Source organism: Phycodurus eques, chromosome 9 (assembly GCF_024500275.1).
Source record: "Phycodurus eques isolate BA_2022a chromosome 9, UOR_Pequ_1.1, whole genome shotgun sequence".
Taxonomy (NCBI): domain Eukaryota; kingdom Metazoa; phylum Chordata; class Actinopteri; order Syngnathiformes; family Syngnathidae; genus Phycodurus; species Phycodurus eques.
The window spans coordinates 22632091-22652274 of record NC_084533.1 but is presented as its reverse complement, the minus strand read 5'-3'; the positions used below and the strand labels follow the sequence as shown (position 1 = coordinate 22652274).

Below are 20184 nucleotides of genomic sequence, written 5' to 3'. Positions count from 1 at the left end.
TATAAAGTGCCTTTGCTGTCCTCATCAGACCCGCTCAGTCCACATGAAAATGTAGCAGAATAATGGAACTTCTGAGGTCCTATTATAAGTGATCAAACATTTGTACACATACCTGTACAATGATAAATCTCTTTAAATGTTTTGTTCATTTTATTTCCTATTGGATGTACATGAGTGTTGCACGTCCCACACACTTCTCTGCTAACTACAGTGTGTTGTTAAAGACCCTGTAAAGTGACCTCAGAGTTTGTTTATACGTTTGAAGATAATTGCTGGGGGGGACAATGTGCAAGGACTGAGAAGTATGTAGTACTTAATTGTTACGATATAGCGTTGAATTGTTTTGTACTGTTTCAGTTTTGATAATTTTTTTGGGGCTGTGGCATGAGTCGCACCTCCCCCTCTATATAAGAACTTGAGCGCCTTGGTTCGTATTAGCAGCTATGCAGTACAATTGTGACGTGCAACGTGCTTGCAGTTAATACATAAGCAACTGTCGGAGCTTGACCAGTATGCATTTCTAACATCATAGCATATATCCATCCATCCATTTTCTGAGCCGCTTATCCTCACAAGGGTCGCGGGCGTGCTGGAGCCTATCCCAGCTATCATCGGGCAGGAGGCGGGGTACACCCTGAACTGGTTGCCAGCCAATCGCAGGGCACATCTAAACAAACAACCATTCACACTCACATTCACACCTACGGGCAATTTAGAGTCTTCAATTAACCTAATCATAACATATACTGTACTTAAAATAACAAATACAAAATTCACTGGAAATTCTTTTTGGGGGTGAAATGGGGAATTCTCAAACGCACCTTATGGTGATAGTGACTCAAACGTGACTGAGCTGTTGAGTAAATAGGCCATGTTACCAATCAGAACCTGAGCGGCCCGAAGCCTGCCTTTCATTCGCCGCGCTTGCTAGTGATGTCGGCCCAGAGACCAATCAATAGACGCGTAATGGCGATGGATGGCAGGAGGAGACTGTTTGGGAGGAGCAGTGCGGCACTGATAGAGAACCATCCAGAGTGGAGGAATAAAAAGTAGGGCAAAACGCAGTAGTGAGGCAATAGTGGATCTCTGTCTGTACGTGGAGTGTAACACTGCTAAAAAAGACAATCTTTGGATTGGTGATATTGCAGCGCAGGCTTAAATCCTTACACATTGTTCTAATCTAATCCCTTTGTCGGCATTACACGGTGATGGGATATCAAAACTCGCCTGCAGGGAGATGCTGGGAAAACAGGTCAGTTTGAGGCCAAAGTGTGCCTTAAACACACGAGCCCAATGCGCTATATAAAAATGAATGAATGAATTAATGAATGCAAACTGTATGTGATGCATTTGTTTTACACGGAGAACAGGAGTAAAAACAGAAACAGCGACCGCCCGCTGTGGATGGCGACATCAGTAATCTGTTTATGCTCTCACGCAGCATCTAATCGCAGTTAAATAGGAACGAACCCTGTTTCATATTCATGCATTCTTCGGTCTCGCTGTGCTAATGAAGTCATCAAAAAGCAAGAAAGGGAAGCTAAATGATCCAAAGGCACAAAAGTCGATTATTATTTTTTTGTTTGTTTTGGAGTGTGTGTTTGTTGGATATTGCTTCACTCACAAGTCTTTTTTTTCATCTTCATATATGCTGCTCATCTAAACCTAACCCGAAACTCATCTCAGTGCAATCCTCTCTTTCTTTCTCTCCGGTGTCAATTTGCATGCATGGCAGACTGAAAAAATAAAAAACAGAAAACAAACCATCAACTCTGTTTGACACTACAACCAATTCTGAATACCAAGACAAGAACACAGATTCTGTCCAATTAACATTATGTACTGTAAAAAGTCAGATTCTGAATATTACCAGTGTTGTTCAACATATACTGTATGCCTGGCCATCAAGCAGTACCATTTAGGTTTAGGAGACAGGTTTTTCTTTTCTGTTTTCACAGTTTGTGATGGGTGCAAAAAAAATAAATAAAAAACAGACGTAAAAGAAGGTAATAAAGTCAAGTCAAAAATCAGTTATAACATTATTTTGTGAAAAGAAACATGTTCTGATCATCATGCTCTTATTACAGACTTTGTACACCTCAATGCTGAAAAATTGGGAAAATGTTCTTTGTTCCTGTGACATTCATTTCATTCGTTGATTCATTCATTCATCTTCCGTTCCGCTTATCCTCACTAGGGTCGCCGACGGGCATGCTGGAGCCTATCCCAGCTAACTTCGGGCGAGAGGTGTGGTACACCCTGAACCGGTCGCCAGCCAATAGCAAGGCACATATAAACAACCATTCGCACTCACATTCACACCTATGTACAATTTAAAATATTCAATTAACCTACCCTGCATGTTTTTGGGATGCGGGAAGAAACCGGAGTGCCCGGAGAAAACCCACCCAGGCACAGGGAGAACAATAAAGTAAAATCATTCTATTCTATTTTATTCTATTGAGTAACCTGTTGCGTTCAAGTCTCCATGGCAATGACACAGATGCTATAGTATTCTATTTATTACCATATAGCAGCAGGCACTAACTGGCGGACCGTGGTCTGGGTCCGGAGCCAGAAGCAGTCCCATATGGACCCTCACTGTCGCCAAAAAAAGAGGTTATGATTAAAGATATACAAGGCGCTTCTATTTTAAGCAGCACAGCATTATAGGCTTTACGGTAGTGCCGAATCATACCGACCAATCACTGCCACCGCTTCAGCCAATGAAATCCGCATCTCAGGCGGTGATCACTTAGTTAGTTAGTCTTAGCCAAGACAGTAACGAGGAAAAACGTAGCCGGGGAGAGGGAAACAGACCCAGCGTGGAAGTTGAGTTAAAGATAGAGAAACGTCATTATGAAACAAAACATAAAGGTTCTGAACAAACAAAACCTCTAAAACGGCTCTGTTGTTGAAATTTGTTCAACTAAAATATGTAAAAATGCTTGAGACTTCACAGTTGTGTCAATTAAGATGCCAAACAGAAAAGGGGAAAACTTTGTTTTTTTTCTGACGTGAAGTACTTTATTTGAACACGTATGACTTGCTCCTATTTTGAAATTTGCAGCCCTACTTTTATTTAGTAAATGAGAGAACACACAGTCAATCAAATCAAATAAGTCTCCTCCACTGGGGCCTTCATAACAATGAACTGCATATCGTTGTTTGACCAAAGGGGGAGTAATTACACAATGTCGCCTGTTCCCAATGGGCCCCTCTCATCCTATGAGGCCCTAAAGCCATCTATGCAAGCCGTGCGAGGTTATGCTTTAACATGATTGAATAATTCCACAGAGCACGATTGAAGGATCAGTGCAAAATCACTGTAGCTCATACCACATTAGAAAGGCTGAAGTTCCGCAGGTGAAGCAAGCTGCGGCCGTGTTGATTTTACATCGAAAAGGTCAGCAACAAGAAATCTGAATCTTATAGCGTAAGAAAGGGTAAACAGTAAAGTTCCTGGATCTCGAGGCATGACCTGCAATATGCACCATCATCAGGCAGGGTCAAAGGGATTAGGACATAATCAGCAACGCTCTGGCATTCAGGAGCACAGATTAGAGATGGCGGCTTCGTGATAACCATGATGTTGATGTTGATGTTGATGTTGATGAAAATTCGCATGGGATCATCAGTACTCCCAGTGGGCCCATTACATCACATTACTCACAAACACGCAACAGAAGCCCGCCAGATCACACACGTGCATTGCATGCCCAAGAGCCTTTTTTGTGGCATTTTGATGATTACACTGAAGAGACGTCGTTTTTCATCAAAACCCTGTTGTTGCCCTTTTCCCTTCACATTACTAGCACATGATAGAAAATTGTGTTTACAGGTTCTTTTTAAGGTCTTTTTAATATTTCCTCCAGAGAATATATGCAAAAAAAAATGACAGAAGTGAAAGCGCGATAGAATAAAATACAGTGCACATCTGTCGATAAATTCTGGCAGGCTCTGATTAGATGTGCAAAATCCAAATAACTGCAAAAGCAGCTACTAGATTTGCGAGCAAATGCTAATGGCTGCGATCAGGCTGTAGGGCTTCAGGGAACATAAACAAACTAACCTTGACGATAAAACGTAACTATACAAGTGCACATAGCTTACACGTGCAAAAGAGCCACTAAGAACTGGAGTGGGCTAACTACATGTTCGTAATTTTTATGTTAATTGCAGAAATGAAGCAATAAAAGCATATATTTCAGATGAACACTGGTCTAAATTATGGTTTAGTTCCAGTATTGACGTGTTTGTCCATTATTACACTCAACACCTTTCCTGATCCATCTTTGCAACACTGGGCCGACTCCCATTTCCAAGCTGGAGTTCATCATTTAAATGCTAACTGAACTGAACAGTGCGAAATGGTCAGCTTGTGTGTTGACGTGATGCATGACGACAGTTGGGGGGTCTTGATTTTTATAGCTCCATATTTTTCTCCAAAATGGCAAAGTTGTAAATTCATACAGCCAAACATGACGCGTGCAGTTGTGTGTAGTAAGAACGACGAAGCGCGACCGAAAGCGGCAGTACATTCTGCTGGGACTTGTTGTAGGTGATGAAGTGCACGTCACGTGGCCCAAATGAGTAACTCGCACGGGGGAATCGTTTAACAAACACCTGCAGTTGAAAATGGCAGCGTGCTGCACGCCCTACTGAAGTGAACTGCATGCTACAGGGAGCCGGCTCGCGGTCTGACACTTGAAGAATGATCCTTTCATTAACAGTATGCAGTATTTATAAAGAAGATCTCCATTGTCTTGGCACATGCATTTAAAATGACCTTGATCACAGTGGGCTCCTAATGATGCAGTGAAAGGGAATGAATATTTGATAAGACCACTCAACATGCGCTCCATTGAGTATTTTGACTCTTTTCATAGAACATGGGTGCTCATGCCTGATGCATTAATCAGAAAATTATTTGATCGTTTATTCGGGAAATTTGTCTTTTGTCCTGGAGAAGCGATATTATTACATTTAGCCTCAGATATTATCACACATTATTGCTGCTTGACAGAGTAGCTTTAATGCAACATATATTTGACTTTTACTTGAGTATTTGTATTAAGAAGAAACACTACTTTTACTCCATTATATTTAGCTATATTCTGCTCACGACTATCACTTTTATTAATCTATTATTGCTTATGCGACCTACTTTATTATTTTTATTTTTTTGGGGTTTGTCAGACAGACTTCTGCCTCAGGCACTGTCACCTGACTCTCTTTCACCAATCCAATGTAACCACTGGCGATGTTTGGGTCCATTTCACTAATCAAACAGAGCCAGCAGGCAGTCACATGACCACACACACAGTCTTAGCGGCCCCACACAAAAGCAAAGTTTTCAACATGACTCATTTACGTGAAACTTGGCAGAACCAACGGCGTTTGACCACAGTACGCCATGCGCTGTCTGTCATCTGTGACTCCGTAAAAATTTCCACATTTCAGCCTATAAGAACCCCACTTTGAACTTGGGAAAATGTAATGTCTCGCTGGTGAGCTGATTGTGCCATTTCCATCCATCCATCCATTTTCTGAGCCGCCTATCCTCACAAGTGTCGCGGGAGCGCCGGAGCCCATCCCAGCTGCCTCCGGAGGCGGGGCACACCCCGAACTGGTTGCCAGCCAATCGCAGGGCACATACAAACAAGCAACCATCCGCACTCACATTCACACCTACGGCCAATTTAGAGTCTTCAATGAAACTAGCATGCATGTTTTTGGGATGTGGGAGGAAACCGGAGTGAAAACCCACGCAGGCACGGTGAGAACATGCAAACTCCACACAGGCGGGGCCGGGGATTGAACCCCGGTCCTCAGAACTGTGAGGCAGACGCTTTAACCAGTCTACACCATGCCGCCGCCTTGTGCCATTTAATGAATGTCAAACAAAGAAAGTTCATTATATATAAAATATCTACATTTCAGCCTACAAGAACTGCACTTCAATCTTGAGAAAATGTAATCTACTGCCTGGTGAGCCTATCATGCTGGTTCGCGGGTGTAATCAAAGAATTTTTAATTAATGTAGGACCATTTCTTGTGGCTTTTCCTTGGTTTATGTTATTTCATAATGATTTAATGTATTATTGTGTTAGATAAAGTGATATTGTTGGACAAGATCTGAGTGTGAACATTCCTAACTTCTTTCTTGTCTATCTGAAATCTGAATAAAAAATAATAATAATAACTCAGAGGTTGCTCAAGGAGTTTGTCAGTACAGACTATTCTATTTTTACTTGAGTCAAAATAATTCTAAAGTGACAATTCTTTCACTTGAGTAATCTTTTTGGCTACTCTACCCACCTCTGCCTATGGCCCCCTACCAGAAAACTAACCATAACACTAACCCATAGACAAGACACAGTACTTAACATTAATAGGTACACCCCAACAGATGTATTAAAAACAAATCCATGAATAAACATGATTCGAACCCCACTGTCATGCTTCAGTAGAAAGACGACTATGATCCTATATTAAGCAACAGCTAAAGAGTGAAATATGAAACACAGGTGCCCACCAGCAGCAAGCGTCCTCATATGTTGTCTTCATGTGATCATAAATCACTTGTTTTAGTATTAGTTGTTTCCTTATTATTATTTCCTATTTCCTAAGAAACTGTAAGAGCATCGGAGGGAGAACAGATTGCCCACAGATCACTAGAGTTGACACTGAATTGGCAAAAGCAAGCGCGAAACATGCTGGACATGTTCCAGACAATTAAGCACCATTAGGAAGCAAGTAAACAAACAATCAGTGTCATGGGCGGCGTGTGAAAATGTGCAATGAAGAAGAGGAGATGGGGAAGAGGCAGACAGAGATTTTGACTTTAAACTTCTTTCTCCTGTGACAACACTGAATGGGAAAAAAATTACTCTCCTGACTTTTAATCTTTCCTGGAAGTCATCTTCATTTGCTGACATGTTTGCATGATGACAGAAACAGGCTGCCTCATGAGCTGAGCATGGCAAGCAGGCTGGCACACTCCTTGGTGAACCCTGACATAAGACATACAGTACATGCCATGGGTTTATACAACACAGCAAGATTATATGACAAACTGCTGTCAACGCTATGTTAAAGTCACCGTATGTAGTGCATGCACCATACAGGTCAGGAAAAAATGAAGAGACGATTAAATTTAGTTTTTTTTAAATCAGCATCTCTACATATATAACAGTGATTCCATTCTAGTGTCTTTTGAATTCCAACACAAGCGCACCTGTTAATTTGTTTTTCCCTGATTAATGTACACACAGCCCAGTCTGAGATTGTGAGCACTCTGGAGGTTTTCGTCCAGGATATCCAACCAGTCGTCCTGTCCCTGCAGCTGAAAAACACCCCCACAGCATGATGCTGCCACCACCATGCTTCGCTGTTGGGACTCTATTGGGCAGCTGATGAGCCTGGTTTTCTCCACACATAGCACTTAGAATTAAAGCCGAGCAGTTCTATCTTGGTCTCATCAGACCAGATAATTTATTTCTCATCATCTTGGAGTCCTTCAGGTGTTTTTACAATTTTTTTTTTTTTTTTTTTATCAAACTCCACGTGTCTTTTATGTGTCTTGCACTGAGGAGAGGCTTCCGCCGGGCCACTCTGGCATAAAGCCCCGACTGGGCTGCAGTGATGGTTGACTTTCTAGAACTTTCTCCCTTCTCCCGACTGCATCTCTGGAGCTCAGCCACAGTGATCTTTGGGTTCTTCTTTATCTCTCTCACCAAGGCTCTTCTTCTCCAATTGCTCAGTTTGGCCGGACGGCCAGCTCTAGGAAGGGTTCTGGTCGTCCCAAACGTCTTCCATTTAAGGATTACGGAGGCCACTGTGCTCTTAGGAACCTTAAGTGCAGAATCATTTGTTTTAAACCTTGGCCAGATCTGTGCCTTGCCTTGCCACAATTTTGTCTCTGAGCTCTTCAGGCAGTTCCTTTGACCTCCTGATTCTCATTTGCTCTGTACATGCACTGTGAGCTGTAAGGTCTTATATAGACAGGTGTGTGGCTTTCCTAGTCAAGTCCAATCAGTATAATCAAACACAGCTGGACTCCAATGAAGGTGTAGAACCATCTTAAGGATGATTAGAAGAAATGGACAGCACCCGAGTTAAATACATGAGTGTCACAGCAAATGGTCTGAATACTGTGATATTGATATTTCAGTTTTTCTTTTTTAATAAATCAACAAAAGTTTCAACAATTCCATTTTTTGCTGTCATTATGGGGTGCTGTGTGTACATTAATGAGGAAAAAAATGAACTTAAATTATTTTAACAAATGGCTGAAATATAAAAAAGAGTGAAAAATTTAAGGGGGTCTGAAAACTTTCTATACCCACTGTATATATATATATATATATAAGGAGATTATTTCTTTCTTCCATTTTCTGCAAATGCATGCTCTAAATGACAATATTTGTATTCAGAATTTTATATTATTGAATGAAACACAAACATTAATTTTACTCAAACATATGCCCGGTACCTACAGTATAAAGAGCAACAACAGAAAACTGCTAATTTTGGAGTGGTCTTTCAGTTTTTACTGGATATTTTTATATCACTGTGTAAGATTATTTGGCACAACCATTTATATCTAAAAGGCACTTAGTGAAACTTTAATATGATGAAAAAAGACCTATTAAGCTTTTAGAACGTCCCCAAAAGGTCAGAGAAGCGCTGCCAAACTGCCGATGTGACATTAATGCTCTCCTGCCAGCCTAGCCGACACTCTCCGTGCACCAAAACACATCATCACTCACATCATTTTATCATCAATCAGCAGACATTGATAAACACGAGTCCGGGCTGAAATACAGAGTGCAAAAGTCAAATGAAGCACGTTGTTATCAGAGCGTCCCAAGGCCGAGCGTCCGTATCTTGTCAACGCGGTTGTGGTGCAGGACCAGATGAGACACTGCTGTAACGGGACGTGGTTATGGGGAGCGATGGCGGCGCCGTCAAAGGTAATTGCACTGCGTCGGCTTTGCGGTGAATCACCACCATGCATTTTGCATGGGGCGTGGGAAATGAATAAAGATGGGACTCACTCTTGCTGTACGGCTGTTTACATTCTCGTGGCTGAATGAGCGTCAGATGAGCTATTTTCACTGCACGGATTAAAGTAATTGCTGTTGATATTGAACAGAATGCTGAGCAGCACAGGTGCTTAAATACATTCTTACTTTGTGGAAAGTAGCTTCTGGTATCTCTGCTTTAGCCTGAGGAAATTGTACAAAACCTTATCACAACAGTATATTATGGAGTGGGAATCAAAGAGTTACTTGATACAATATCATAAGATTATGCTTCAATAGCGATTATATGTGATGATTGATATATGCTTATTAGAAGATAAGTGAAGAAGAAAAAAAATCATAGAAAAGGTCTTCTTTATTAAAACTTTGAGCTGCAATGTAACAATTACAGGTACAATATTTCTGTTTTTTGCACGTGGAGTTAAAAAAAAAATTATCTTATCAATGTCGAAAACGATTCATAACCTGGTTACATTTTGAGTTAAATAATCTTCACCATTTGGTGAAAGTCTATATTTAAATTGGAAAGAACGCAAAGTGGCAAAGGATTATTGCTACTATGTGAGGGAGATAAAAATACAGATAAAATTGATAGTCATAGTTGAGATCACCATTTAAAATGCCCTAATAGAATTGGGAAGATCAGCGTATTCCTTGTTACAAGAAGTGTTATAGGGGCAGACACTGCTCACACCATATGCTTCTGTTTAGACATCAATGTGGATATTTGTCTGTCGGTTCATCTATAAATCACAGAACATGTGAGTATAAACAAAGTCTCGCAGTCGCCTGAAATATGGATGCGCTATTTGCACAGATCTGTCCCCTCAGACGTGCTGTTTTGTTACAGCCCTGGAGAAATGGTGCATATTAAAAGAGTCACACAAGAAAGACGAAGAAGGCAGAGGTGGTGACACAGGCTGGTGCCAAAAGTAAAATGCATAGAACTGATAGGGAGCAGATAGCGGACACGTCTATTGAAGAAGAGTCAAGTTAAACCTCAGATCTTTGTCCTTGTGTTTCTCTGCAGCTCTGCTCCGATGTCACTGTGACTCATCAGTGGCGCCACAGGTCCAAACCTGATTCACTTATTTGTGTTCCTTATTGGAAGCACACAGTGGAACAACTGCATTAACTATTTGATCCGATCAACTTCTGCAGGGAAACTCGATTACAAACAATACAACTTGTATCAGTCTTTTTTTTCTCTTTTTACAGTATCTCCTAACCCAAGAGGGTGATGCAGATAGTCACTACATAAAAGTTAGGTGGGGGACTCGAGTCACATATTGTAACTTGACTCGAGTCACATGACATGACTCAAGTCGCCAATTGTAGGACTTGGGACTTTCTTGTGTAAAATTGATATTAAAAAAAACCCCAAAAAAACGACTGGCTTTGTATTCATGAAACTCAACTTGACTGTTTTGAGTGCAGAGGCCACCTCAAGAAGCAAGTATCATGTGGGGAGCTCTAAAGATGATGAAATTTGGATTCAAAGAAAAAGAGAATGTCAACATGCAAGGTTTGTAATTCAAAGATAAGAGGCACAACAACTACGTAATATAACTTAATCCGTCACTATAAAACCTACAAAGACAGGTAAAATACGTTAAAGTCACAGTTTAGGTACGCGATAGCTAGTCTAACATGAACTAAGCTTCATGCATATGTAATAGACAATATGGAGACTCAAAACTTATAAAACGTCACCATTAACCATTAGCCATTGGCAGTGATAATACAAAGAGGAGGGAATGGTGCAGAAATTACATACGTCATCAACAAACAGAGAGTTCTCAAAAACCTGCTGTGTCACAGTCATTTGAATGTTGCTGCATGTCTATCTATGTTGATGTGTTGCCTGCTTGACGTGGTTTAGCCCAGTTTCCCTCCATAATGACGTCCTCGTGAGCAGCTTATGTAAGGTCCACCCCCCCTAAGTTTTTGGATACTGTTGCCTTTTTTGGATTGCCTGCCCGTGTACCGACCTCTGCCTGTATATTAAACCTCTCTTTTTGAAACTGTCCATTTGTTTTGGAGTCGTGCATTTTTGGGTCCTATCCTCTGTTCCGTTCATGACAGAACGAACTGACGACTAGAATTCTTTGTCCAACCCTAAAACCCTTTTGCACAAGTCATGTTTTGTATCTGCTTTTGTTTGGGACATTGAGACTGCGGTAAAGGTGGCTCTGAAGAACACTCTTAGCCCTGAAAATTGCCCTGAAAACAGGCTTTATGTGGTTCCGACCTTAAGGGGAAGAGTCATCCACTTGGCTCACACTAACCGGACTGTGTGTCACCCAGGCATTGCTAAGACTCAATCTGTGGTCGAACAGCGCTTTTGGTGGCCCAATGTTGGAAGGGATGTTACCAATTATGTCAATGCTTGACAGGTATGTGCTGCTAACAAGTCCTCTCGTAAACGTCCTTCTGGGGAGTTGCGACCCCTGCCAATACCACAACGTCCTCGGTCAGACATCTCCGTAGACTTTGTGACAGGATTACCGGCCTTGAAAGGAAATACCACCATTCTCACAGTCGTGGACAGGTTCTCTAAAATGGCACACTTCATTGCACTCCCGAAACTCCCCTCAGCTAAAGACACACAGCCCAAGCTGTGTGGAGGCGAGCCAGACTATATCTAATCGGAACTTCTCGACCTCGCACACCAGCTCGGGCTCCTCCCCTGCCAGAGAAGTGACATTCCATGTCCCTAGAGCCAGCTTCTGTAGCCGGGGACTGGATCACCAATGCCTTCGGCCACCGCCCAGCTCACACTGCACCCGACCCCTATGGCCCCTCCCACAGGTTGTGAGCCAATGGGAAGGGGGACCCACGTTACTCTTTCGGGCTGTGGCCGGCCGGCCCCCATTGGTGCAGGCCTGGCCACCAGGCGCTCGCCTTCGAGCCCCACCTCCAAGCCTGGAGACCCGCGTCCGGGCAAGGGAAAACGTTTTCCTCAATTTTCCATCTTCATAGAGGTTTTTGGAGCTCTGCTTTGTCTGGTCCCTAACCTAGGACCTGTTTGCCATGGGTGACCCTGCCAGGGCCTTTTTACAGTTCTTGAAAAATAGTTGAACAAATTATTATCCCTAAAATCTAGTTATGCATTAGTTTGTTTGTGTATAAATAATAATATGATGAGTCAGTTGTAACAGCCTTCTGACAGAAACCATAACTACACTGTAGCCTGTGAACAAAATGAGTTTGACACCCCTGTCCTAAAGAGACAGAGGAGACAAATTCTGATGAGTGCAATGTGTTTTGTAAAGAAATGGTTGTGTTGCGTTTGTGGCGTGAGAAGAGGTCAATTGTCAATACCCACAACATGCGGGGAACACGAAATTTGCTGATAATATACTGGCACTGCTGGCCTAAACATTGACTTTTCATTTTTAGTATTTAAGCGTTATAACTTATTTATTCTGATTCTGTTGTCAAAACGTTTACAATAAAATGTGAATTTAAAACATTGTAGTTTCTGCATTTATTGTCAAAGTATTTATCAGTAATACAGCAAAAATGAGAGAAAATATTTACGACAATTTGATTTACAATGTGCACCCCTAAAATTTCAAGTTGAAGCCACTGTGTTCCAAGTAAAAAAAAAAAAGTTAGTATGGGGCCCTGAATATGTTGAGGTTATTATAGATTTATATGGTTTTCACAGTCATAGCGGTCCACTAAGGGTAACCATAACGACAATGCAGCCTGTGACAAAAATGAGTTTGACACCCATGCTGTAAAACGTCACTTTCATGTAGATGAAACACCAAAAGAACACTTTTTAAGAAAATGGTGTCAAGTAAACAATCCCGAAGTCACCCTGCAAGGAAGCATAGGCTAAACATTCAGAAACACATATTTGTATACAAACAGACAAGAGAGAGACAACAGTTTCTCTCTCAAAAAAAATGGGTCAGGAATAAAAGAGTCTGGAGGCTTGGAGGGACCTACCAGGTCACACAGAATACGAGGGAGAGGGGGAGAGAAAAAGAGACTGGTGGTGGAGAGTGGGGACAAGACGGATACAGGCACGGGGAGCATCAGCAAATCAAAAACAAGGAGGGGGTGCAAACAAACCTTCGGGCTCAGCGTTCTCTTTGTGGACGGCTTGCTTCAGCGGGCAGCAGAAGATTTCGTGACACTTAGCACGAAACGGGGAACCTTTACTCCTTATATCCGCAGAGTGGATGGAGTCCTGCCGTAACATAATGTACTCCTGGGTACCTGGGGCAGCATCATCCTGGACTGCGGCGGTGCCATAACAGAATGAACTGAGGTTAGAAAACTCACCACACACAGAGAAAGAAAAAACAAAAACAACAACAACAGAAAATGCTTTAAAAAAACACACAGAGGCAAAGAAAGAGCCAACAAAAGTTGCTTTAGATAAAGATTAATCCTCTGGAGTCTATGCTGGCCATTCGTGTCCACTTAGGGATGAACGACTTCAAATGTTTTGTAGTCGACACTAAGGTGATGATCTTCGAGTCAACTTCGAATATTCGATGACAGCCTTGGTTTCTTTTCTTTTTTTCAGTTGCCATCTCGCTGTAAGTGCCTCCAAACAATACCCGTTTCACTCTCCCTGCCGTGACCGTCCTCACAGGCCCCACCCGCCGACTTGCTCATCCAATCACATTCAGACACTTTTATGCCTCACAAAGAATCAGAAATTGTAAAAATCTAATGCCAATTCACGTAACATTAAAAATAATTACAGGAGTCAGGAATTCTTTGCAATAATGTATTGGAGCAAACCTGCAGTTGTGTTACATCCACTGTTGTAAGAGATAAAAAAGATCCGACCCTCTGTGAGACCATAAAGGCATCTGTGATTTGTGATTGGATGCGTGAGTCGGGGGTGGGGCTTGTGGAAGGGGGAAAAGGATTGTGAGCGGGAACAAGGTTGAGAGAAACGATGGTTGGATGGTTGGATTTCTTTGGGGATATTAACTGTACATTTTTACAAAAAATAGGTTATTGATGAACCACTGCTTGTCTTTGTTTCATTATCAAAGCAGATTGCATAGTTTTGTCTGTCTTTTGACTTACAGGAGGGCGTTTGGTGAATTTGTTGATGGTTGACGTGAGGATTTAGGGCTGTTCGTCAACTATCATTGGCGGGTATAAATATCTTTACATCAAATTGTACCTTATGGCTCTATCGTGGCCACTTTTAGCCAATTTTGTACTTGATTTAATTGCACAATTTGGGTAAAATGGATTTCATTCTCGAGTCAACACTTGGAAATGTTATTTTTTTATGATTGCTACTAGATTATATTATTTATAAATTACTGAACAAGGGAGCGATTTCATGTAATAATTTAAGAAGTCAGAGGTCCCTCTACTGGCTGTAGCAATATAAAATAAAGTCTGTATGAGAATATTTTGTAGGTTTTTTAACAATTTGTCCATTGTGCAAACAAGCTCGAATTTAAAGGGTTAGAAATAAAAAGCAAATGAATTGTTTGTACTAATGACTAGCGCTTATGTTGTTTAAAAACTTTAACATGTAAAAGAAGCAAGAACATAAAAATCTAAAATGTCTGAACGTGGTCAAAGATGGCCACCAACAAGCTGAAAGGGTAGTAACATTAATCAAGGCCTGATGGTTAAAAAAGGAAAGCAAACATCTGAAATGAACCTCATATAGAAAATAAACAGCAGAATAGCTCACTGTTCAATATTCATGTTATGGCAGGGATTGAAAAAAGGGGCTGCAGCAACAGTTGCAACAAACTGCAAGGCAAGCGTGCAGACTGCAAGGTCATGTCATTAATAAAATCGCTAGTATCCCCGCTTTTACTTCCACACACATTCCATTTACAAGCAGGCAAGCAGGTGTGAAGGCATGCACGGGAACCCTGCGTCACACCAGGCAAGGGTGACACACACTCGGCATCATGCTCACCCCGAGTGATGCTAAGCACTTATTGTATGTATGTGCACACATGTGAACATATGTGTCTAATCGTCTTCTGGGATCCTGTGAAAAGCCCTGCGTGTGCATGTGTGTGTGTGTGTGTGTGTGTGTTGCATCTGTCCTCTTGTGGGCACATACCCAACTTGGCGCCAATCACTGACCCACTTTCTCACTGTTGATGGATTACCAAATAACAAAATCAGAAAAAATAAATGCAGTCTTCTTTTCCTCTAATGGACTTAAGTGTGCCTCCCTCTGAATGGAAATTACTTTAAAAAAAAATAATAATAATTTTATTTTTTTTAAAACCTAGGAATCACCACAACCAACAAAAATGCCAAATTAGATCAACATTTAGAATATGTGTGAACAATGTATTTTCATAATTACTGAAAAAAATATATATATACAGTGGTGCCTTTAGATACATGGATCTGCTGATCTTAATACCAACAATACAAAATGGCATAGACAGGATAACGAATAGCATGGGTGTCGCAGTGTTAGAACAGATATTTGAACACCACCGGTGGCGAAACAAATGTAGACAGATAGTATAACAATACAAAGAGGCATATATTTTTTATCCTCTGAGAAGAATCACTAATATAATTGTAGCTTACTGCGGCGTGACCGTCTTCATGTACTGTATATCCGTATGTCTGTTTTAAACTGCCCCCAGGTGGCCAAGGCGCACATACCTGAAGAAGCAGCAAAATGTCCATTGAATTGAAGCAAAAATATCTGTCTAAATCTGCATAATTCTTTACATTTGATTTTACTGTCATTGCTATGTTTTTATAAAGTACAACATTATTGAGTGCTATTTTCATAATAGTTTTTAATAATATTTATTTCCCAATAGTTAATAGTTTATTATAGTTCGCCCTCAAGGGGGTAACTAAAGTAACCAAAATATTATGAACGGCTCTCAATATGATGCAATGCACTCATACATCAGTGCAAACTACAACCATAATAATAATAATAATAATAATATCGCTAAATGAATATCTCTCTGAAAACTGAGAATTATTTTACTGTGTATTTTTACATGACTCTTATATTGGATGTGATGTAGGAGTAAGTAAGGAAGTGCCTGCTAAGAGTAATGGTATTTTGTCAAAATGTACAATATCCAAAATGCATATCTTTTTACGAACAAAAATTATGTATTTATGCTTCAGAAATGTATATCTAAAATGTATAAATTTGACAATTAATGTGAAGTCATTTCGGCCCATTAACGATAGAGAATCCCTAGTACAATAACTTATCGTGTATAATATGCATTTGTTCCTAAAAATTAAATTTAAAAAAAATCAAGCATGCATATTATACATCGGTAGAAGGAAAGCGAAACTTGTTTTTTATCACATTGTATCGATATACCGGCGCCTAGGGGGTTGTAAAAAAGGTGTACTTTAATTCCAATATTATACAGTATGTAATGTTTCATGTTACAAATTTATACATATACAATATGCGCCAACATATAATTTTCGCTCCTCACCAAGAATTATGACAACGCCATTGGTGAGCCCCCGCCGGCCAGCCTCGTGCTAGCGTTCTAACCCTTTTCTGCCTCCGAACAGGGCGTACACACCCAACCAGGCTGACACCTGCACGGCAGACCCGCTCCGCATCAAGACAGAGACGCCCTATCCTCCTCGGCGGTCCTCCCACAGAGCTTGAATTGAACAATACTTTTTTCCTCAGCGCATGCACACAAAGCAGAATTTCTTTTCGAAAAACCTAATAAAAAAAAAAACCCGATATTTTTAAACATGGATACCAGCAATTATAGGGTGTATATTATACATAGGAACATTCTTCCAGGCAAGGGCGATTTTGGTGGAACGTATTATACTTGAGAGCACGTTAAAGATGAAAAATTACCGTACTGTATTTATTTAGAATAAGAGCCCAACAACTTTATATTTGATATGTCACTCTTACCTTACTTTTGGCTGCATTTTTTAGGCAAACTATAGAATATCTGGGCTTAAATCATTTTATGACAAGCATGGAAAAAAAGGAACGGCCATTTAACAACAGTTCAAGCACAAAATCCACTTGCATACAAGAGTCATTAATAATGATGTCCAAAAAATGTACTGCATAAAAAGTCCACTAAAAAAGGCAGATAATCAGGGTTGCACAGGTGGAAACATTTCATCACTTAATCCATTGTGTGCCACAGGACATACAGTGGGTACGGAAAGTTTTCAGAACCCTTTAAATCTTTCACTCTTCGTTATATTGCTGCCATTTGTTAAAATCATTTAAGTTCATTTTTTTCCCCATTAATGTATAGACAGCACCCTATATTGACAGAAAAAAACTACATTTTTGAAATTTTTGCTGATTTATTAAAAAGGAAAAACTAAAATATCACACAGCTATAAGTATTCAGACCCTTTGCTGTGACAGTCATATTTAACTCGGGTGCTGTCCATTTCCTCTGATCATCCTTAAGATGGTTCTTCACCTTCATTGGAGTCCAGCTGTGTTTGATTATACTGATTGGACTTGATTAGGAAAGCCACACACCTGTCTATATAAGACCTGACAGCTCACAGTGCATGACAGAGCAAATGAGAATCAGGAGTTCAAAGGAACTGCCTGAAGAGCTCAGAGACAGAATTGTGGCAAGGCACAGATCTGGCCAAGCTTACAAAAAAATGTCTGCTGCACCTAAGGTTCCTAAGAACACAGTGGCCTCCATAATCCTGAAATGAAAGAAGTTTGCGACGATCAGAACCCTTCCTAGAGCTGGCAGTCCGGCCAAACTGAGCAATCGGGGGAGAAGAGCCTTGGTGAGAGAGGTAAAGAATAACCCAAAGATCACTGAGGCTGAGCTCCAGAGATGCAGTCGGGAGATGGGAGAAAGTTCTAGAAAGTCAAGCATCACTGCAGCCCTCCATCAGTCGGGGCTTTATGGCAGAGTGGCCTGACGGGGGCCTCTCCTCAGTGGAGGACATGAAAGCCTGCATGGAGTTTGCTAAAAAAAAAAATAAAAAAAAAACACCTGAAGGACTCCAAGATGGAGAGAAATAAGATTCTCTGGTCTGATGAGACCAAGATAGAAATTGTTGGCCTTAATTCTAAGTGGCATGTGGAGAAAACCAGGCACTGCTCACCACCTGTCCAATACAGTTCCAACAGTGAAGCATGGTGGTGGCAGCATCATGCTGTGGGGGTGTTTTTCAGCTGCAGGGACAGGGAGACTGGTTGTAGTCGAAGAAAAGGTGAATGCGGCCAAGTACAGGAATATCCTGGACGAAAACTTTCTCCAGAGTGCTCAGAACCTCAGACTGGGCCTAAAGTTCAAAAGACAATGACCCTAAGCACACAGCTAAAATACCGAAGGAGTGGCTTCAGAACAACTCTGTGACTGTTCTTGAATGGCCCAGTCAGACCCCTGACTTAAACCCAATTGAGCATCTCTGGAAAGACCTGAAAATGGCTTGCCACCAACGTTGACCATCCAACCTGACAGAACTGGAGAGGCTCTGCAAGGAGGAATGGCAGAGGATACCCAAATACAGGTGTGAAAAACTTGTTGCATCATTCCCAAAAAGACTCATGGCTGTATTAGCTCAAAAGGGTGCTTCTACTAAATACTATGGCTGTGTGATATTTCAATTTTTCTTTTTTAATAAATCGGTAAAAATTTCAACAATTCCTGTTTTTTCTTTCAGTCAAAATGGGGTGCTGTGTGTATATTAATGAGGGAAAAATGAACTTAAATGAGTTTAACAAATGGCTGCAATATCACAAAGAGTGAACATTTTAAGGGGGTCTGAAAACTTTTCGTACCCACTGTAAAGTACCTGCATTCCCTGTTCCTTATACTGGCTCCTAAATAACCTACAGCGACATTTCTGCACCAGTAGAAGGACAAGAGAAAGCCCACAGACATGCCCCCTGGGAAGAAATCCACAACTACTAAAACTTTAATGCAGCTAAGGACTGACTGAAAGAATGCCATAGTTTCTTTCCCTCAATGAATTTGACCCCATTCTGCTGCAACTGAGGCCCCGGGAGGAAGGGCTGTGGCCGTCCATCAAGGTGAACTAACCCTCACACGTCTCGCAAATTGATTAAGAAAATCAAATGCAATCTTCTCGGCAGCAAGCAACCATGACGTCTATAAAGACCTCAGGAGAATGGTGTCGTCCAGCTCATAAAATCAGAATACAATTCCCAAGTTGGTTTCATCTCATTTGCTTGAACTGTGATATACTATATATAAAAAAAAAAATGAAGGGTTCCTTTAAATTTCAAATCCAAAGCTTGAGCCTCAATTAGGCATCTGTTAACATAAAACCTCGGATAAGTGAGCAGATAAGTATACACTAGTGTATGAGGGCTCCCTTAATGGTATGCAAAAGAATCACTGCTGAAATGAAGTTCAGTTGTATTTCATTTCTTTTTGTGTGAGCCTTTATTTAGGATTTTCCTAATGCCACGAGGGAAGGGTACAGGTGATAGCAGAATAGGAATAATGAACAGAAACAGAGCTATATACTGTACAATTGTCTGTCCGACCTGGCTGCTTAGTACAACATGGCTAAGATGACAATAATGATGAACTAAGATGAAGAAACGCTTGTACAGTTAATAAAAAAAAATTTTTTTTATGGCAGCGAGCAAATTGGAGGTCAGCCAACATCGCCTGCCTCAACTGTATTTCGTCACAACAACGCACTTCTGTCTCTTGTAGCCATCCATTTTCCTCTGCTTATGCAGTACACACCTCTCCCAGCTGACACCCTGGACTGGTTGCCAGGCAAATCACAGGGCACCTACAGACAAATAGCCTTTGACACTCACATTCATACCTATGGAAAATTGAGTGATTCCTCCCAATTACGCTTAAGTGTGCTGTGAGAGATCATTAGGAGTGCCGAGCGAAATTATCCAGTTTCACTGAATTGGTCTGGAAATCATGATTTATTAACTATGAAAAATGTATATTTGTTCATCTATCCATGCCTGGGATCCATCTGTTGCCATTCATAAAACGGATTCATAATTTCAACTAAACAGGCTCACATTTCACACTATGCACAGTATGTTGTGAGTAAATTGAGACATTTTAGTTTGGTGTTCCGTGAGATTTTTCTAATCTCAAAACACTTTTTAAACAAAAGTTCAAGTATGTTAGGATCTTGTTCACAAGTGAGGGAATAA

The 20184-nt window shown here is 40.9% G+C and overlaps 1 protein-coding gene across 2 annotated transcripts in view; it reads right to left on the bottom strand.

Moving 5' to 3' along the window:
• fgf13a (fibroblast growth factor 13a) overlaps positions 1-20184 on the bottom strand; it is a 101427-nt gene that overhangs the window by 41577 nt on the left and 39666 nt on the right. The window contains exon 3 of one of the 2 annotated variants that reach the window (XM_061686212.1): positions 13137-13304. The exons of the other annotated variant lie outside the window; for it this stretch is intronic. Coding sequence (XP_061542196.1) covers positions 13137-13304 — 168 coding nt within the window. The remainder of the gene's footprint in view (positions 1-13136; positions 13305-20184) is intronic. 2 annotated transcript variants of the gene reach the window in all.